This window comes from Cetorhinus maximus, chromosome 12 (genome assembly GCF_964194155.1).
Source record: "Cetorhinus maximus chromosome 12, sCetMax3.hap1.1, whole genome shotgun sequence".
Classification (NCBI taxonomy): Eukaryota; Metazoa; Chordata; class Chondrichthyes; order Lamniformes; family Cetorhinidae; genus Cetorhinus; species Cetorhinus maximus.
The window spans coordinates 51473860-51494998 of NC_135890.1; the positions used below are offsets into that span (position 1 = coordinate 51473860).

At 41.4% G+C, this 21139-nt stretch overlaps 1 protein-coding gene across 3 annotated transcripts in view; it reads left to right on the forward strand.

Moving 5' to 3' along the window:
- plekha5 (pleckstrin homology domain containing, family A member 5) overlaps positions 1-21139 on the forward strand; it is a 369212-nt gene that overhangs the window by 336065 nt on the left and 12008 nt on the right. For all 3 annotated transcript variants that reach the window (XM_078553582.1, XM_078553583.1, XM_078553584.1), the window contains 6 exons: positions 85-140; positions 2487-2607; positions 8197-8321; positions 9007-9231; positions 19269-19430; positions 20096-20211. In XM_078553582.1, the coding sequence (XP_078409708.1) occupies positions 85-140; positions 2487-2607; positions 8197-8321; positions 9007-9231; positions 19269-19430; positions 20096-20211 (805 nt within the window). The remainder of the gene's footprint in view (positions 1-84; positions 141-2486; positions 2608-8196; positions 8322-9006; positions 9232-19268; positions 19431-20095; positions 20212-21139) is intronic.

The following is a 21139-nucleotide window of genomic DNA, read 5'->3' on the forward strand; positions in this document are numbered from 1 at the left end:
TTCTACTAGCACATTTTACAAGGATTTGATTCAAAATTCTGTGGCTACAAAGCATCTAATTTTAATTTTTGCTTCTGTTCTTAGGTGCTGATGGGCCACAGTCTGGATCTGTTTCTACGTTAAGGTGTAGTAGGCAGGAGGTAAGCAACAGTTCTCGGTCACTGGTTAACAAGGTTAACTTTTGAATACAATCTGTAGTTGAATACAAGTTCAGACAGTCTCTTCAGACAGTTAATATCTGATATTTCAGTGTATAGATTAGAAAGATATCTTCATCTGGTAACTGTTTTACTTGTCAGGGAGCATTTACTTTTTAGTGCTGTTCTTTAAAGATGGAAAAGCATAAATAGAGAAAATAGTTATCGCTCATTCATCTTTTTGTAGTTAGTACTCTTTATTTCTGATTATTCAAAGTCATTTTGACACAAAATATTGAATTATTCAGCAATTCAAATTAGCCAACGTAACTAAAATATCAATGCCAAAATATTATCTAGTAATTATCTAGTGATTTGAATTAGACGACTTTGAATTGAGGAATGGATTGTAATACATTATTTGCTTTCATATATTTTTGGAATTAAAATGATTGAACATGATCATGAGTTGATTTGCGTACATAAACAATGGAAGAATATTTGGCATATCTCAAACTGTGTAGTGCATTTATTATATGGACTCTTTAGGAAGATGAAACAGCCCCTCCTCGCCCTCCTCTTCCCCAGTTATATGACTTGACAGAGAGGGCTCCCACAGTTCCCCCTCATCCCAGTGAGAGCATCCTTTGGCCTAGTTCTGCCAGAAACCTGGTGCATCAGCCAGACGAAACGAAGATCCACCTTGAACCAGAAGACCCAAAGAATGGAGCAGATTCTGTAAGTGGCTGCTTATTGCCACTGTTTGCCTGTTAAACCTGCTCCACCCACGTTTCCCTTCTCATTGTTTTATGTCATGTGATTATTTTGCTTCCTCATTTTTTATTTAGTGGCTTTATTTTTGTCATTGATTCAATTTTTTTTGGATTATCGTTCATGAATAATGTAGCTGCAAATGAGCTGTCTTGCATAATTGTGGCCAAAGAGATCAATTTTTAAATAAAACCTAAAACGGAATTCTACCTGTAAACTTTGTTTATAATACTATCAGTCCCAGGGTGTCTTCTGGCAACTGGATAGTCTCACTCCAAGTGGCCTGTCCCAGCATCAGCAATCATTAAGAGATATCTTACAATCTCTTTTTATTCATGTGTCACACATTCAGAAAAATTAAAGCTTTGGCTGAAAATTTCTGAATAAACAGAGATTCTGAACTAAACAGAATTATGGATTTTAGGTTTTTAAAAAAGTAATGAATTTGCTTAACCAAATAGGTTGTAGTATATTTTTGCAATTGTTTAGATGCTGTACTTGGTGGCTTTCAATTGCTTTGCGGCAGGACAGCTCATTTAATGAGACTAACTTTAATATGCTACTTTAAAAATGAAACCCATCAGTGGGATGAGTATTAAGACCGCTGTTATACTACAATTAGTAATGTCAGACTATCTGAATCACTAGTATTTCTGGAATGTACTGTGCAGCTGCTGAACCCGGTTTAAACTGTAGACTATACATTACATTAAATTCAGTAACACAAGTTATGCAGATGCTTGGTTAAATGTGCAGAATGCAGCTTCCATGCTAATGTTCCATGTTAATCGAGGTAACAGTGTGCTGCATGTAAAAATAAAATTCTGGGAGATCCAATGAGCCATTTATTAAAAATCTGGTTTTGCACGAGTCTGGAGTGCAAAGTCCAATCCCGTGAGACTACCAAAGGAGGAGTTCATGCATCTCTAGGCTTTAGTTCTTTTGGAAGTCAGTATAAGACTTTTCCCTAGAGTTTTTAAGACTCCACTAGAGAGAGATTGCCATTCAGTGTTGATGCATAAGGAAAACTGATTTGCAGTGATACCAAAAGGGTAATATAACAGCAGCCCAAGCATTCACTCTGCAAAAAGCCCATACAACTTAACTGGCTTTCAAACTCATTTTATTATTGATATAAGACTCTTACTACCTTTTGAATGTTCCTTAATTTTTAAAAAAAATATAAAATTAAAATAGACATCTATGTCAGTATTCACAACCAATTAACAATTTTGCAACAATCCTAAATTCAGAATAAGTAGCTGCATATTTTTCAAGTTATGCTATTTGACTTAAGATCAGATCAAAGCAGAATGAAAGAAGTGATAGCCCTGATTATACCTGCATTTGTACACATTTTGTAATTTTTTGATGTATGGGAAGTTATTTAAATTTTTGACTCATATCAAACATTGCTACCCACATAAAAGCAAATGTATACAATTTTCCATTTGTCTATTATTGGGCTAACTATCAAGATTTTAAAAATGGTCCATATTAGAACTTAACTGAGTCTTGAGAGCTTAAAAAATTATTAGATGAATAATCTACTTAACAGACAATACTTTACAACTACAGGGTCCTGATTATCGACTGTACAAGAGTGAACCAGAACTGACAACTGTCACAGAGGTCGATGAATCAAATGTGGATGAGAAATCAGAAGTGGTGCCTGACAAAGAAAGTGTCACATCTAAAGGTAGTATGTAGCGAATGGGATTCATGTGTCCAGATCACATTTAGCCTGATTACATGTCCTCGATCATATTCAGATTGAGTGTGGCCAGCCTATAACTAACATGTTTGAAGATGGCTTACTATGTTCTTTATCAACAGATAACTCAGACTTGACCCATTTAAACGTTAATATTATTAGAACTGATATCAAATGTAGATCTGCTTTCACACAGCTGGTTTTCAGGACAATTTTGCAGTAATCTTCTATTGTTGAAGCCAAACAGATGTCAAGACAATAGGCTGAAATAGGAGCATAGAACAAGAGTAAGCCATTTAACTTTTTGAGCCATTCAATGAGATCAGGGCTGATCTGTGACCTAACTCCATATAATCCACCTTTGTCCCATATCCCTTAATACTTTTGGAAAGCAAAAATCCATCAATGTCAGATTTAAAGTTTACAATTGACCTAGCATCAACTGCTTTTGCAGATGATAGTTCCAAACATTTTCCACCCTTTGTGTGTAGAATGGTTCCCTAATTTCACTCCTGAAAGATCTGGCTCTTATTTTTAAACTTTGCCCCTTAGTCCTTGAGTCTCCAACCAACGGAAATAATTTTTTTTCTCTATCTACCCTATTTGTTCCCTTTAATATCTTGCAAACTTTGATCAATTTACTCCTTAGCATTCTATGTGCTAGGGAATATAACTCTAGTTTGTGTAATCTGTCGGTAATTTAACCCCTGGAGTCCATGTAGGATTCAGGTACACTCCCACCAAGGCCACTATGTCCCTCCTAAGATATAGTGGCCAGAACTGTTCACAGTACCCCGGATGTACCCCGGGCTTTGTATAACTGAAGTGTAACTTCTAACCCACATTGCATTCTGTTCCTCTAGCTATAAAGGACAAATCCCATTCACGCTTTTGGTTATATTCTACACTAGTTGGTGACATTTTAATAATCTGTGTATCTAGGCCCCCAAGTCTTCACTGTTTCTAGCTTTTCACCTTTTATAAAGCACCCTATTCTATCCTCTTTAGGCCCCATTTGTGCACATTGAAATACATTCTCCACAGTTTTGCTCATTCAATTAATCGGTTAATATTTATTAATAATTTTATGTCCCTATCTACACGGCCACCTATCTTTGTGTCATTGATAAATTTGGAATTGTGACTTCTATCCCATCATCTAAATCATTAAAGAATACAGTGAATAATTGAGCCCCCAATACAGACCTTTGCGGGCCACCAACAATCACATTCTATCAATTAGAGTACCTGACCATCATTCCTATTCTGCCTCCTGCTATCCTGCCATTTTCCTAACCAGGTCAATAATTTTCCTTCAGTTCCAAGGACATCAACTTTAATAACAGTCTCTTATGAAGGACTTTATCAAATGCTTTCTAAAGTTCATATAAATAGCATCCATAGACATTCCCTTGTCCTTTAGTTTAGTCTTAGTCTTGTGTGATATTTGCACTTGGATTTTTTTTCTGGTATGATCAGGTCACCTGTGGAAGGAAGAGCGAACCTGCCTATGGAGTTCCTCTCACACAACTTAAAATGCCCCAGGGTCAAGTAAGGAAACAGAACTGATGTCTAAGGACCAACTGTCCTTCCTGTTCTCCTAACTAACCAGGATCGTATGTTGGAAATGTGGGGAAATGGGAGAGCTGGGTTACTAAATCCTCATGGGGCAGTTCACTAACTTAAAGTCAGCAAGAAAAATGCATTTCCTGACAAGAAACCCATACTTAAATGACCATTTGTACCAATAGTAACCTAAGTAGACTATCAGATTTGTAATTTACTTAAGTTGAATTTCCAACACATTTACTGGCTAATAATGAATCCAAAATGATACCTTTGTGTTTTTCTTGCCACACTGTTCTGGGAAGTCAGTTGGGCTGATGAGATAAAACTATGTTGCTCGATCCTGTTAGTTATCAAGGAGATAACTCTCTGTTGATTTAAACCAATGTCCCTTCTGTCCTGAGGCATATCACCTCTGAGTTGATAACAGGTCGTCTTGTGGTTTCTACATGCCTCTATGACTGTGTAATAATAAATAAAATAACCTTCCAATATGTGCCCTGAACACTTCAGCATTCATTATCATGCTTTGTGTTTCACCATTGTTACTTTTATTTTGTATTTGTTCATTGGATGTGAGTATTGCTGGCAAGGCCAGCATTTATTGCCCATCCCAAATAGCCTTTGAGGAGGTGAAGGCAAGCCACCGCCTTGAAACACTACTGCCCATGAAGTTTATGTACATCCACAGTGCTGCTAGGAAGGAAATTACAGGCTTTCGAACCAGCAACAATGAAGGAACAACAACGGAGTTCCATGTCAGTATGGTGTGTGAATAGGAGGGGAACCTGTAGGTGGTGGTGTTCCTATACGTTTGGGCCCCAGGTGGTAGGGATCAGGAGTTTGCAAGGAACTGTCGAAGGATTTCTGTTGCGTTACTGCTGTGCATCTTGTAAATAGTACATACTGCATCTATGTTGTGCCTGTGGTGGAGGGAGTGAATGTTTAAGGTGATAGATGGGGTACCCAATCAAGCAGGCTGCTTTACGCTGGATGGTGTCGAGCTTCTTGAGTGTTCTAGCTGCACTCATCCAGGCAAGTGGATAGTATTCCATCACACTCCCAACTTGTGCCTTGTAGATGGTGGATTGGCTTATGGGAATCATGATGAGTTATTGCCTCAGGATTCCCAATCTCTGATCAGCTTTTGTAGCCACAGTATTTATAGCCAGTCATATTCTGGTCATTAGTAACCCCAACATGTTGATAGTGGGGGATTCAGCCATATTGTAATGTCATTGAACGTCATGGGAAGATGGTTAGATTCTCTTTTATTGGAGATAGTCATTGTCTGGCATTTGTTTGGCACGAATATTACTAGCCACCTATCAGCCCAAGCCTGAATGTTACCCACGTCTTGCTGCATGCTTCAGGATCTTGAGGAGGTGCAAAATGTACTGAACATGGTACAATCATCAACCAACTTTTCCACTTCTGACCTTATAATGGAGGGAATATTGTTGATGAAGCAGCTGAAGATGCTTGCATTTAGGACACTACCCTGAGGAATTCCTGCAGTGATGTTCTGGGGATGAGATGATTGGCCTCCAACAAACACAACCATCTGCCTTTGTGCTAGGTGGTGTAACTCCAACCAGTGGAGAATTTTCCCCCTGATTCTCATTGACTTCAGTTTTGCTAAGACTCCTTGATGCCACACTGAGTCAAATGCTATCTTGATGTCAAGAGCAGTCACCCTCACTTCAACCTGGAATTCCGCTCTTTTGTCCGTGTTTGGTTCAAGCTATAATGAAGACAGCAGCCAGGTGGCTGTGGTGGAAGCCAACCTGAGCATTGGTGACCAAGTTATTGCTGAGTAAGTGCCGTAAGATAACAGTGTCAGTGACACCTTTCATCAATTCGCTGATGGTTGAGAGCAGACTTATGGTGAGATAATTTGGTTGATTGGATTTTCTGTGCGTTTTATGGACAGGACATACCTGGGCAATTTTCCACATTGCTTAATAGATGCCAGTGTTGCAGCTGTACTGATACAGCTTTACCCGGGTCGCTGCTAGTTCTGGAGCACGAGTCTTCACTTTGACAGCCAAAATGTTATGAGAGCTTCTAGCCTTTGCAGCATCCATTGCCTTCAGCTGCTCCTTAAGAACACATGGAGTGAACCCAACTGGCTGAAGACTGGCATCTGTGATGCTGTGGACTTCGGGAGGAGATGGATGATCCACTTGGCAATTCTGGCTGAAGATGCTTGCAAATGCTTCAGCCTTGTCTTTTACACTGATGTGCTGGGCTCCCGTATCATTGAGGGTGGGTATGTTTGTGACACCTCCTTCTCCGGTTAGTTGTTTAATTATCCACCACCATTCACAACTGGATGTGGAAGGACTGTAGAACATTGATCTAATCCATTGGTTGTAGGGATCGCTTTGCTCTGTCTGTAGCATGCTACTTCTGCTGTTTAAAGTGCCTGTAGCCCTATGTTGTAGCTTGATTAGCACCTCATTTTTAGGTATGCCTGATGCTGCTCCCATGTGTCGATGGATTGTACCTAATGTGTGGGTAAAGTGAGTTAGCGTGCTTCTTGCTTTAAGTGTGCTTCCCATTTTCAACCTACACTGCTAGCTAGCAGCAACATGAAAGGAGAGCCAAATGCGTAAGTCTCTCTGTGTCAATACATAGCCTCTCCATCTGCAAGTCCACTGCTGTCGTCTTCATGGTGACACACAGAAACTTGGTCCCTCACAGCCCCAGGCGAAAGCTTCAGAGCAACTCTTAAGAGTTTTTGTTCCCAGATAACGTAGTATACAGGCTCGCCTGGCGCTCCTGAACCAAACTCCCAGTTTTGGGAAAATAGCTGTTTTGTGGATACCTTGGTAGTGTTGAAGGCTAATGGAGTAAAACCTGACAAAAAGTCTGGAATGGAGCCCAAAGGTGGACTGACATCTCAATATGTCATTTCACTTTTCCAGCAACTCCTGCAACCAAGTTGATGTACCCAATTGGGGAGGTCAGAAGGGGGGGACCCTGACGTGTCGGCAACCAGGGTCTCCATAAATTTTCTGCAGCTTGCATGTTGGAGAGGACACTGTTAATGCATTGCAGCAAAACTGCAAACATGGGAGACAGCAGTTACGCGTGGTGAGCGCAACTCATTTGGTATGGCGAACAGGTGATACAGAGCTGTCTCCAACATTGGGAAGAATCATCTCATCCTGCTGGTCATCCACTGCCCACCTCAAGCCAGGCAGCCCCCAACTAATAAGGTGCTAACCCTTAAAACTAAATAGTGGGGGTGAGGGATCAAGTGAGGGAAGATGAGATGAATTAAAGAGACAGGACAAGGCAAGAGAACAAGGTAGCAATAAGGGAATTGATAACCTGAGTGTGGTAGGAAGGGACAGAGCGTACATACTTAAGAGTGCGCCAGCAGATAAGACTAGAGGTTGCAGAAATAATAAAAACACAGAATTAAAGTCACTCATTGTGAATGTTGTGTGTATTCAGATAAAGGTTGATGAATTGGCAGCACAAATGGAAGGTATGATCTAATTGCTGTTATGGAGACGTGGTGCAGAATAACCAAGGCTGGGAACTGAGTGTTGAGGATATTTGACACTTAGGAAGGATAGGCAAAAGGGAGGAAGAGGTGGGTAGCACTGTCAATGAAGCCCGAGATCAGTACATTAGTGAGAAGGGGTCTTAGATCGGAAGATCAAGATATAGAATCAGTTTGGATAAAGCTAAGAAACAAGGGGCAAACATTGATGAGTGTTATTATTAGGCCAGTTTCCAGTTGCAATAGTGTTTGTGAAATAAAAGTGCATCTTATAACTAATAACCTTTTTAAAAAATAAGACAGAAGCAAATGTGTTTTTCTTCCTACTTTGAACTTCTTAAAATTTGTTGGTTTCTGCTTGCTGGCTGGGATTTGCAGCATGATGAATGTAAACTTATTGTTACGTATCTGGTATGTTCAATTCGTTACATGAGATGGGCAGTAAAGTTTTTTTTAAGCTATTTATTTAACAGAGCTTTCACATATTGCAGGTTTGTCTTTTCCAGTTGGTATAGTCCCTCCTAGAAGCAAATCCCCAATGCCTGAATCTTCCACAATTGCATCTTACGTTACATTAAGAAAGCATAGAAAGGTGGATGGAGCTGGACCTCACGTGGTATGTATAAGGAGACTACTGTATGAGAATAGTGTAAATTGAAGTACAGCACACTCAAATTTCGTGTAACTTGTGGATAGTTGTTTTTTATTTAGACATAGAATATATAATTCCCTCCAGGGAAAATTACATTTTTAAAGTTCTTCAACTTATATTGAGAACTATGTGGTTCTTGTAATTTTTATCAATCAGTTATTCACAATTCTGAAAAGTTTGTATGCACATTCCAATATTAACTGGAAAGAGGAAACCCAAATATACAAACTACATTCTGTTTTTATATCTCATGCTCTTCAGCACCCCAGTATGACTCTTCCATGTTCCCAATCTGCAGAGTATCAACTGCTTTTCCTTCCCTTATTTAAAGCTTTGTGACTTCTTAGGTGAAGAATATTAGAATGCTGCACAAACTGATGGTCGTTGACAATTTCTGTGGACCTGATAAATTTGGTGATTATGAATAAACAGCATGTGCACAGGTAACTCAAAACCTACACGATTAGTGTCCTGCAGCACTGCCAAAAGGCTGGATTGAGAGCAGGGCATGTTGATTTTGAAAATAAAATGAAATAGGTGAAAAATAGAAGCCACAGTTATTGGTCCACTGAAAATAAGGAATTCCGTGTTTCTTTTCCCTCAATAAAACATCATATTTGTTAATTGTAATTAAATGCTATTAATGCAGGAAAGACCCAAGAGTGCAGTTGAGCAGCTTTTCCTAGCAGAAGGTCCTCGACCTCGAATGAGTGTTGAGGAGCAGCTTGAAAGGATAAAACGTCATCAGCAAGCTTCTCTGAAAGATAAAAGGAAAGGATTGAGTTTGATAACTCTGCAAGATCAGTCACCAGCAAAGAGTCTTTCAAGAGAGAAGAACCAGACAAAGCCAATTCATTCTGGAGACAAGTATTCAGTAAGTTCAATAATTGCGTTTGAGGAAATGATTTTGGGGGAGGGGGGTTGTGGACTGGGGGACAAAGAATAACCTGGAGATGTCACCCTGTCCATTTTTTACAAAAACACAAATTTATAGCCCAAGACCAACTTTTCTTCCAACTTATTGGTGAAGTATGTATTTTTTATTTTAACTTTTGTGTATTAGATAGGGATCCAGGAGCCCTTACACCCATCTGTTAATCTGCAAGTTTACTGGCCGGTCAATTGAATCACTCTGCTGTTCAGTATATTAGTTCTGGTCAGAATCAGAAGAGTAGGGCAGGATGTTTCACCCAAGCATGTTTCTCTCACATGCCCATCAATTTTTAAAATACATATGTTTCCATTTAATAAATTGGCTGGCAGGACTTGTACATAGTCCGTAGATTCTGTTGTTTTGCAGATGCATGCATATGATTTGACTTGGCCAACTAGTGACCATCTTCTTTGGGGATGAAAGGGGAAGTGATGGTAAATGTGTCTATTTGGGGCCAAGGTGCTCTGAGGTGAAAAACCTTATGATGACAATTATGGAGTGAGTGAATCCTTCGGGGCAGAGTCAGTTATCTGACCCACAAACCCAGACAATTCGCAGTAATCTATTGACCAACCTGAAGAAGAGTCATACAGACTCGAAACGTTAACTCTGTTTTCCTCTCCACAGATGCTGTTAGACCTGCTGAGTTTTTCCAGCATTTTCTATTTTTGTTATTGACCAATCAGTTTCACTTAGCAGTGGTACTAGAGGGGTAGACTTGTCACAGGCAGCTGAGATTCCTCCCACTTGTTTCCTGATGCATGCCAATGTCCGAATGGGTCAGTTGGTCGAGGCTGAACCAGTAGCAAGAAATTTTACCTGTGCTCTGTGTAAGTAAAGCACATCGTATGAACTGTTTAGACTTGGAGCCCAATGCACACATGGGAATTTCTAAGCTTCGGCTATGCTGATCCATGCCTAAGCTGATTGCACTAGGTAAACAGGGAGACATATTTGAAGAGCATTACCACTACCTCTGAGTTTTTCAGTCATTTGTTTGGGAGACTCTTAAATGTGGTGATAAGTTTCCATATGTGCCAGACATTTGGCTGACTCAAAACAAAAAAGTGACCTGGCTTTGTTGAGTCTGAATGAACACTGCAGAATTTTAGGGCATTCAAATGGTCATTATGAATTTTGGTGCTAGACAGTAATTTTAAATTTGCTTTGGATGTCCATTTGAATGCATCAGTGGATGTGTCATTTACTAACTGAATTAGTCACATTGCCAATGCTCTTAATGACTGAGACATCAACTCCTTGAGGCATTTTTAATTGTGGGGATTAATTCAGGCCTAGCTTCTCATCAGTAAGTCACTACTATTTTTCCATGGACATTTTGTTTTCATTAACCTCAAATCTTCAGGCATGATTAGGAGCCCCTATTTATGCATGATGAAAAACAATTCCACATATCCATCTCGTCACTTACTCAATACCAGAGAGACTGAATGAGCTTAACTAGAATGGCCCCCTCACAATGTGGTTTTTCTGAAATATGGTGAGTGAAAGTAGAGCTTGTCCCGTGCAACAATCAGACACATTTTAAATGAGAGACTACCTTCATACTTATATTTTTTTAAACATAGAGCTTGGTTTAGAAACAATTTTGAAACAAAATACAGCATTCCTTTCAAATAAGCACTTCACACATAATTATACCGTGTTATACATATGAAGTAAGGATTAGTAACTCTGAATTTTGGTAATTCATCCAAAGTGAAACACTTGGCAGACTGTCTCTCAGAATTTGTCACACTGCAAGGTGATGTTTAAATCTCTGCAACTGGAGCTTAGTGACTAGAAGAATTAACAGCAGTTTAATTTTGGCAAGTAAGGGTTGGTCTGTAAAGAACGAAAAGGAACGGATCACTATGTGTCTGGCCAAAGTATATTAAAAATAGAATATTTTCTTGCTATTTTAATAATAGCTTTTCTTATATGAAAAATGGAATTTTTGGTGTAGTTGAAATTTTTGAATTATTAAACCAAGTTTCAACAGCCAAACTGCTGCATTGCTGAATAGCACTTGCTTTGAATTATTTTTTCAATCGTTAACTTTGAGATGGATACAGCGTTGCTTAAAGTCCTTGGCCAAGGTTTTGTTCCCACGACTGGGGTCCCCACTCCCCCCTCTTATGTCGGAGAACAGTTGGGAGCTCTACATCGTTTCCTTGGGGTAGAATTATTTAAGAACTGGCCAGCATCAGGCCTTCCACTGGATTTAGGATCCTCTGGGGCTGGAAATCCAGCCTCCCCAAAAGCTGCCGGCCAGTCGGAGGCCGGCTGCTCTCCATTGCCAGCAGCACCACTGGGAGTGGGCATGCTACCAATAATGCTCCCAGGCCCAGCCTGAGGATTGACGCTTGATTCCAGGACACAGGTCAGTGGGGCAGCATGGGGGTCAAGGGGAAGGGGTTGCCAGATAAGTGGGGTTGGAGGCATATGCAGGGGGATGGCTTTCAGCAAACAGTCCTTTCTTGTTGCCAGGCCCCTTAAACAGGCACTGAGTGACTATCAACGAAGGACACCCATCCCCACCATGAGTCCGCAGATAAACCTGACAGGGTTTGCTGGGAGGCCTTGAGCAGGCAAGGGAGAGCTGTGCTTGTCGCATTTAATCCTTGAGCCACTACTGAATTCCACTGGGCGCGGGGATAATTGGTAACAAGTGGCTCATTAATGAGCCCTTTTTGTCCCCTTTTTGCTTTACTGTGGTGTGGACGTTGTTGACAAAGCCAGCATTTGTTGCCCATCCTTAAATGCCCTTGAATTGAACATTTCAGAGGGTAATTAAGAGTCAGCCACATTGCTGTGGGACCAGGTAAGTGAACCAGATGGGTCTTCATGACAATCGTTGATAGTTTCATGGCTACCATTACTGAGACTAGCTTTATATTCCAAATTTATTAATTGAGTTTAAATTCCACCAGCTGCTGTGGTGGAATTTGCATTAGCCTGGGCCTCTGGATTACTAGCCCAGTGACATTACCACTATACCACCATCTCCCCCTATGCCTAATTGACATCCCACTGCTGATGGGTGAAATTCCTGCTTCAGGCCCTTCCCGCCCCCAACTTAAATGGGAACAATTTTCCCAACACCGGAAATCTGATGCAGGTGCTCCCGATTCTCCCAGCATCCTCGCCATCATGCCCCCTCCGGCGGGTTCAATTAAATTCCACCCTTATGTCATCAATCCTGTATCCAATAGGGAGGTACAATATACAGATGTTGCCCTAGGTAAGGAAATCTGCTGTCCTTAGTTGGCGCGTCGCGCGTCAGTGAGTGTCCAGGTCGCAGCCGATGCCATCCAAGACCTAAGGACGGTCGTGCTCGGACCCGAAGTCATTTTAGGTCTCGAGGTGGCCCAGCTGCGTGGTGGTCTTCCGGCTGAACGTTCCCCTGTTCGGACGGAATTCCACATTGGCCCCAAGCCCCGAACCCTCCCTCGGGTGCCGGTGCCCCACAATAATATGAGCCGTCTCGGGGACATGCCCTCCGTGCCATTTGGCACAGCGCGGAGGGGTTTTCTGTATGGACTGCTGCTGCACACCTTCCATTTTCTCGCCCTCGTCCGCCGCTCGGACACGCCCTGGCGTGCCTTGTTGCCGTCCGGTGGCGGAGGCCCCCGATGGGAGGCCCTCTACGGAGGTGTCCTCCCAATTTCTATCGGGGACCTGGTTTGGAGGGTGTTGCACGCAGCAGTCCCCTAAAATCGTAGAATGTGTAGGTTCACAGACTCCCAAGGCACCTGCTCTTTTTGCGGTCTTGTGGAGTCCGTGGACCACGTTTATATAGAGTGTTGTAGGCTGCACTCCCTTTTTAGTTATTTAAAAAACCTTTTGTTACTATTTTGTTTGCACTTCAGCCCCACGCTCCTGATCTACGGACACCCGGTGCGGAAGGGGGTCGGGAAGGAGGAGGACCTCCTCGTGAACCTGCTCCTGGGCTTGGCCAGGGTGGCCATTAACAAGTCCAGGCAGCGGGCGATCGAGGGGGGAGTCCCGCCTGATTGTTTGTCCCTCTTCCGCGGCTACGTTCGCGGCCGGTTGTCCCTGGAGAGGGAGCACGCAGTGTCTGCCGGCACCATCGAGGCCTTCCGTGCCCGGTGGGCACCGCGGGGAATGGGGTGTTTTGTTGACCCCTTTAATCACATTTTGGTTTGATGTTTGTAAGGTTCCTTTAAAGTTTTTCCTTGATTTTACAGCTGACCTGAATTAGGGGCTGTGCTTGATTTCTCCCTTGTTATTGTTAATTTAGTTAATTATTTTAACTCTACAAGAGATACAGATGTTGCTTGCTGCTACGGAGTAGCATTTAATACATACAGTTTGTGATGGTGATTATAAATCATTCTGAAATTGTAATAAATTCAACTGCTATCCAGTATCTTTTATTGATGGAGATGGTGGCATAGTGGTAATGTTACTTTTTAAATTTATTCTTTCATGAGATTTGGGTGTCACTGGCTAGGCCAGCATTTGTTGCCCATCCCTAATTGCCCTTGAGAAGGTGGTGCTGAGCACCACCCCTGAACTGTTGCAATCCATATGATGTACGTAAACCCCTAGTGCTGTTAGGAACCAAGTTTCAGGATTTTGACCCCACAACAGTAAAAGCCTGGGTTGATGCCACATGGTCTTTCTGGTATCATTCCTTTTTGACTTTTCTGTAGCGGCTTGGTACAACTGAGTGGCTTGCTTGGATATTTCAGAGGGCATTTAAGAGTGAACCATGTTGCTGTGTGTCTGGATTCACATCCAAGCCAGACCAGGTAAGGATGGCAGATTTCCTTCCCTTACCAGTTCAGTGACATTACCATTATGCCACTGCCTCTAGTAATAGGCAAGTAGTGCAGAGGCCCAGGCTCTGGGGACAGGGATTCAAATGCCCCCATGGCAATTAGTGGAATTTAGATTTGATTAATTAATAAATCTGTAATGAAAAGCTCATCTCGGTAATGGTGACCATGAAAATATTGGATTGTTGTAAAAACCCATCTAGTTCATTAATCCCTTCTAGGTAAGGAAATCTGCTGTCCTTACTTGGTCCAGCCTACATTGACTCCAGACCCACAGCTGAAATGGACAAGTAAGCCACTCAGTTGAACCAAACTGCTACAGAAAAGTCGAAAAAAATTAAAACCAGCCCTTCCTAACATCACTAATATAAAAACAAAAAACTACTGCAGATGTTGGAAATCCAAAACAAAAACAGAATTACCTGAAAAAACTCAGCAGGTCTGGCAGCATCGGTGGAGAAGAAAAGAGTCGAAGTTTCGAGTCCACATGACCCTTCAACAGAACTGAGTATAGTTAGGAGAGGGGTGAAATAAGATTATTTCACCCCTCTCCTTACTATACTCAGTTCTGTTGAAGGGTCATGTGGACTCGAAACGTCGACTCTTTTCTTCTCCACCGATGCTCCCTTCCTAACAGCACTACGGGTGTAGCTGCACCAGATGGACTGCAGCGGTTCAAGAACATGGCTCACCACCACCTTCTCAAAGGCAATTAGGGTTGGGCAACAATGCTGGCCTTGCTAGCAACACTCAATCCATGAAAGAATAAGAAAAAAATGAAAAGAATTGTCATGATTTTTTTTGTTGTTGTATTTTCCATGCACATTGTTACAAGTCACTTGGCAATCAATATTTGAAAGCTGATGGCTAAAAATAAAATCTAAAACAGTATGGCTGTCCCCAAGATATATTCCTCTTCATTGCATTTCTCTTACTTCTGGAAAAAAATGATTCTTTCGTGAAATTGGCAATGGAAATTAAAATTAGTTATAACTGAATGATTACTCTTCTTGAAGAAGAAAGAGCATAATAAAAGCAGAAAATGCTGCAAGTACTCAGCAGGTCTGGCAGCATATGAGAAGAGTGAAAAGCAAAGTTAGCATTTCAAGTCTGTGACCTTTCACCTGAACTGGGAAAAGTTAGAAATATGGGATTTGAGCAAGTGACAGTGGGGAAGATGGAAAAAAAGAATAAAAGGGAAATTCTGTAATAAGATGAAAGTCAGGAGAGATTAAATGATTAAAGCATTCATGGCACAAGGCTAAATCTGCATTTGGTCTCCCAGTGTAGAAGAGACCACATTGTGAGCAATGAATACAATATATTAAATTGAAAGAAATACAAGTAAATTGCTGTTTTAGCTGGACGAAGTGTTTGTGACATTGGATGGTAAGAAGGGAAGAGGTAAAAGGACAGGTGTTGCATCTCCTGTCCTTGAGTGGAAAAGTGCCAAGGGACGGGAATGAGGTGTTGGATGTGCTTGAGGAGTAGTTCAGGGTGTCAGAGTAAACGGTTCCTTCAGAATGCTGGAAAGGGAGGGGAGAGGAAGATGTGTTTGGTGGTGTTTTCATACTCCAGGGAAATGACAGAGGATGGTAAAATAGGGCAAAGTCAACATGGTTTCATCAAGGGGAGGTCATGCCTGACAAATCTGTTAGAATTCTTTGAGGAGGTAACAAGTAGGTTAGACAAAGGAGAGCCAATGGATGTTATCTACTTGGACTTCCAAGGCCTTTGACAAGGTGCCGCACAGGAGGCTGCTCAGTAAGATAAGAGCCCATGGTGTTAGAGACAAGGTACTAGCATGGATAGAAGATTGGCTGTCTGGCAGGAGGCAGCGAATGGGGATAAGGAGGTCCTTCTCAGGATGGTGGCCGGTGACTAGTGGAGTTCCGCAGGGGTCAGTGTTGGGACCACAACTTTTCACTTTATACATTCATGATCTAGATGAAGGAACTGAGGGCGTTCTGGCTAAGTTTGCAGATGATACAAAGATAGGTGGAGGGACAGGTAGTATTGAGGAGGCGGGGAGGCTGCAGAAGGATTTGGACAGGTTAGGAGAATGGGCAAAGAAGTGGCAGATGGAATACAACGTGGGGAAGTGTGAGGTCATGCACTTTGGTAGGAAGAATAGAGGCATAGACTATTTTCTAAACGGGGAGAGAATTCAGAAATCTGGAGTGCAAAGGGACTTGGGAGTCCTAGTCCAGGATTCTCTTAAGGTTAACTTGCAGGTTGAGTCAGTAGTTAGGAAGGCAAATGCAATGTTGGCATTTATTTCGAGAGTACTAGAATATAAAAGCAGGGACGTGCTGCTGAGGCTTTATAAGGCTCTGGTCAGACCACATTTAGAATATTGTGAGCAATTTTGGGCCCCGTATCTCAGGAAGGATGTGCTGGCCCTGGAGAGGGTCCAGAGGATGTTCACGAGAATGATCCCAGGAATGAAAGGCTTAATATATGAGGAACGTTTGAGGACTCTGGGTCTATACTTGATGGAGTTTAGAAGGATGAGGGGGGATCTGATTGAAACTTACAGAATACTGAAAAACCTGGATAGAGTGGATGTGGAGAAGATGTTTCCATTAGCAGGAGAGACTAGGACCCGAGGGCACAGCCTCCGAGTAAAGGGAAGACCTTTTAGATGAGAGATGAGGAGAAACTTCTTTAGCCAGAGAGTGGTGAATCTATGGAATTCATTGCCACAGAAGGCTGTGGAGGCCAGGTCATTGAGTGTATTTAAGACCGAGATAGATAGGTTCTTGATTGGTAAGGGGATCAAAGGTTACGGGGAGAAGGCGGGAGAATGGGGTTGAGAAACTTATCAGCCATGATTGAATGGCGGAGCAGACTCGATGGGCCGAATGGCCTATTTTCTGCTCCTATGCCTTATGGTCTTATGATCTGTTGAATATGAACACTGATAGGGTGGAAGGTGAGGACAGGGAGAACCCCATCTTGTGTCTGGGAGGGAGGGGTAGGAGTGAGAGCAAAATAGCATGAAATGGAATGTTCACGATCAAGGGCCCTATCAACCACGGTGGTAGGGAATCCACGGTTGAGGAGAAAGGAAGACGTATTGGATGTGTTAGTATGAAAGGTTGCGTCATCAGAACAGATGCAACAGAGAAACAGGGAGAATGGAATAGAGTCCTCATAAAAAGCAGATTCTGAGGAAGTGTAGTCAAGTTGACTGTGAGTCATTGGGCTTGTAGTGAATATTAGGTGATAGCCTATCCCAGAAATGAAGACAGAGAAGTCAAGGAAGGGAAGAATCTGAGGTAGGCCACTTGAAGGCAAGAAAAGAGTAGAAATTGAAAGCTAAGTTGATTACACATTCCAGTTCAGGAAGAGGACAGGAGGCAGGTCCACTATAGTTATCAATGTATCGGAAAAAGAGATGGAGAGGGGCCCCAAGTAGAACTAGAACAAAGAATGTTTCACATATCCCACAAAAAGGTAGGCATAGCTAGGGCCCATGTGGTATTCATAGCAACTAAAGTGTTTTGTCACTTCTTAACAATTAAGAAAACACACACACAGCTATCTGCCTCTGAACCCCGGCTTCCTATGTAAAAAAACAGAAGGTTCCTTTATTCCTTATTCTACACCACAGTGCAATACAGCCGGGACTTAGCATACCCTACTGGCAGGTTTTTTTACATAACACTTTTTAACTAAAATGTCCTTTTACAAAAAATCATAAACGTTAAGCACAAACATCACATCTCCTCCCCCTTTAGTCAGGGACAAATTGGTCAGGCAATTTGCAGATTCACTTTGGTCTAGGGAGGAGTGTTGGCTTAGGTATCCCAGTTTGTTTGCATATAAATGGAAGGTTCTCCTGTTCCACTTGTTTTTGTTCAGGTTCAACAGTTGCAGCTACAAGTGCTACAGGTTTGTCAGTTGAATTAATTCAGGTTTCACCAACTGGAGCAGATGTTTCCCGGAAATCTTCCACTGTAACTGGAGATCCCTGGAAATTTGGTTCCTTGGATTTGGCTTCTCTAATCTGGTCAGTGTATCTCTTCCAGATTCAACATCATAGGTCAGTGGTCCTCTATGCTTGATGATTCTTCCCATGAGGCACTTGGGTGTTCCACAGTAATTTCAGACCCAAACAGACTGATCCAGATTAAACCATGAGCTGGTTTGCTTGTGTCATGTGACCTTTTCTGATCAGGTTGCCTTGAACCAATCTTTCCTTTCAAATCCTGGCACAGCAAATTCATTCTGGTACGCAGTCGTCTTCCGAACATCAGCTGTTGTTGAATGCGGAGTGTTATGATACATCATCAAAAAGTACTTCAGCTTCAACTTCCGATCTGTTTGCGTCCTTCCCTTCAATATGGCCATTTCGAATGTCTGGACAAAGCTTCACCATTTGAGGATGTGTGGGAGGGCGATAATAATAATCGCAATAGTCGCATTCTCTCTCTTGTTCTTGATGTCCTCCTCCTCCTGCTGAAACTTGATAGATCATCCAAGCAGCATTAGCTGCATCATAGGGTACAGTGTTGCATCTTAGCATGGTCAATCGCTTCCACTATAGTATGTGTATGTGAAAGTAGAAATCAGTTTGGTCCTATGGTTGAGATCAAATCTCACTTCGCAGTTAGTGAAGATCCATCGTGTGTTTTATGATGAATAATTCTTATTTTATCTTTACTTTGGAGATTAAATTTCACTAGTTCATATATAAGCTTAGTTTTATTAAAAGTGCAGAATTTAGTGTATGGTTTTGAAAGGATCGTAAGTTAGGGTGAGTTTTTTTTTAAATCGTTCTTGGGTTGTGAGCAAGGCTGGCAGTTACTGCCCACACATTGTGCTGAGAAAATGGTGATAGACCTTCTCGCAGTTTTATATAATTGCATAGCTTGCTAGGCCACTTCAGAAGGGTGTTAAGAATTGGTTGCATTGATGTAGGACTCGAATAGGTCTAACCAGATAAGGACAGTGGCTTTCTTTCCATAAAGGACTTAGTGAGCCAGTTGGGCTTTTACAGCAATCTGACATCTTCATGGTCACTTTTACTGCTTTTTATTTCTAGATTTTTAAAGTTGAATTGAAATTCCCAAACTGCTATGGTAGAATTCTCTGAATTATTTCCAGGCCTATAGATTGTTTGTTTTGTAACTATCACAGCATTCTAAAAGGTGCTGCTTATTTCAGCTTCATAGAAGCAAAACTGCTGAAAGTAATATCAAAGAGTTGGAAGCTGCTGTTCAAAATGACAATTATGGTCAACATCGAGAGACTGCAGCAGAGGAAATCGCTCGTTTAAAAGAAGGGAATGTTGAGCCGAATCAGCAAAAGTTGGAAAACAGAAAAGATGTGAGTACAGATCATTTTGTAGTCCATATTTGGCCCCATCTTTATCTCTCTGCATCCTCTGCAGACTGTAGCCTAAGTTCAAGTATCCTGGGGAAACCACACATTTATATATCAAGTTGTGTACTTTTGGGCATTTCATTATTGGAAGGGTATAAAAGCAATGCAAAACATGCAGCTTAGATTAATTAGGATGCTAACAGGGTTTAGAGTTTATAGTATTGAAGAAGGACTCAACTTTTTTTCACTGGAATTGAGATATTTGAGGGGTGACCTTGTGGAAACCTACATGAGTTTGAAAGGTTATGAAGGGGCAAGTAGTGATAGATATTTTTTTGACTGATAGGCCGATTTTGATTGAAAGAGTACAATTATAAGATAATCATATTTGGCATCTTAAAATGAGAGACACGCAAATAATGTTTGAGGCCCGTGGCTCTATTTCAGGCCAGTCTTGGTCCTGGGCGAGCACTCTTCAAGGTGCTCATTTCCTGCCATTTTCCCTTTTGCCTAACCTCTATTCTGATGCAGCTAAGAAATGGAACTCAGCCTGTGAGCATTTAAAGGCATGAAAACACTCTCCACCACTTCACATTGTGATTCATGGGCCTTTGACAAGTAGCAAACCTTTAACACACTTGTATCATCCTTGTTTTTGCAATCCACAGTTCTCAGACCAAGTGCTCGTGTCTGAAAGGTGTATTGAAGCAGAGTCCGAAATACTAAGTCATGACAAAACTGTGGATAAACAGAAGGATCTTGATGGAATAAAGTCCGGAAGCAGGTACGTTGTTGCTTATTATGTGGGAAATTAGGCAAAAAAATGAAATATATTTTTATCTATTTAATTTGAGTATTTCTTACTGAATGGCATGAATGTATGCAGCAGTCAGACTGTGTTGCAGTTCTCCATGCAGTGAATTTAGTTTTAGCTTTTCTGAGATGTTCAGTGAGGCTTACCACCTGCCATAATGTACAAATGCACTGGAATGTAAACCAATCCACCTTCATTGACAGAGCCCTGAGAACAGATTGTCTGCATGCCCTTTTGACTGGAATGCAGTGCTTCATGGTGGGAGACTTAGAATGAAGATGAGAGTTTGGCAGAAAGATATATATGTACATTTGTCTTATCAGCAAAGCTGTCATAATATTCAACAGGGAACTTAGTATTAAAACAAATGTTGAAGTTACCACTGCATTTTGTTCCACTTGCAGCACACCTGGGACAAAATTGAGAATTCCAAACCAAAGCAATAGAGAACTATAGTTAAGAACTGTTAAACTCGCTGACTACATTTTAAAAGTGTGACATTGGCCATAAAGTGTTTTGGGACATCCTGGGGTCATGAAAGATGCCATATAAATGCAAGCCCTTTCCTTTACTTCTAGAATTGAGATTAATACACATTTAATTAGACTAGTGACTTTGCAAACAGTTGATTTGTAATCACATAGCTCCTGCTCTAAATAAAACAAATTACACTAATCTTTAAAGGTGGCAGGGCTAATTGATAAGGTTATTAAAAAAAGGTATTCTTGGCTTTGTAAATTGAAGTATAGACTACAAGAGCAAGGACGTTATGCTAAGACTTTGTAAAATATTTGTTGGGCCTTGCTGTGGTATTATGCCCAGAACTAAACACCACACATTAGGAGGAATGTAGAGGCCTTATACAGATGCTAAGAAATTAGATAGAATTATACCACGA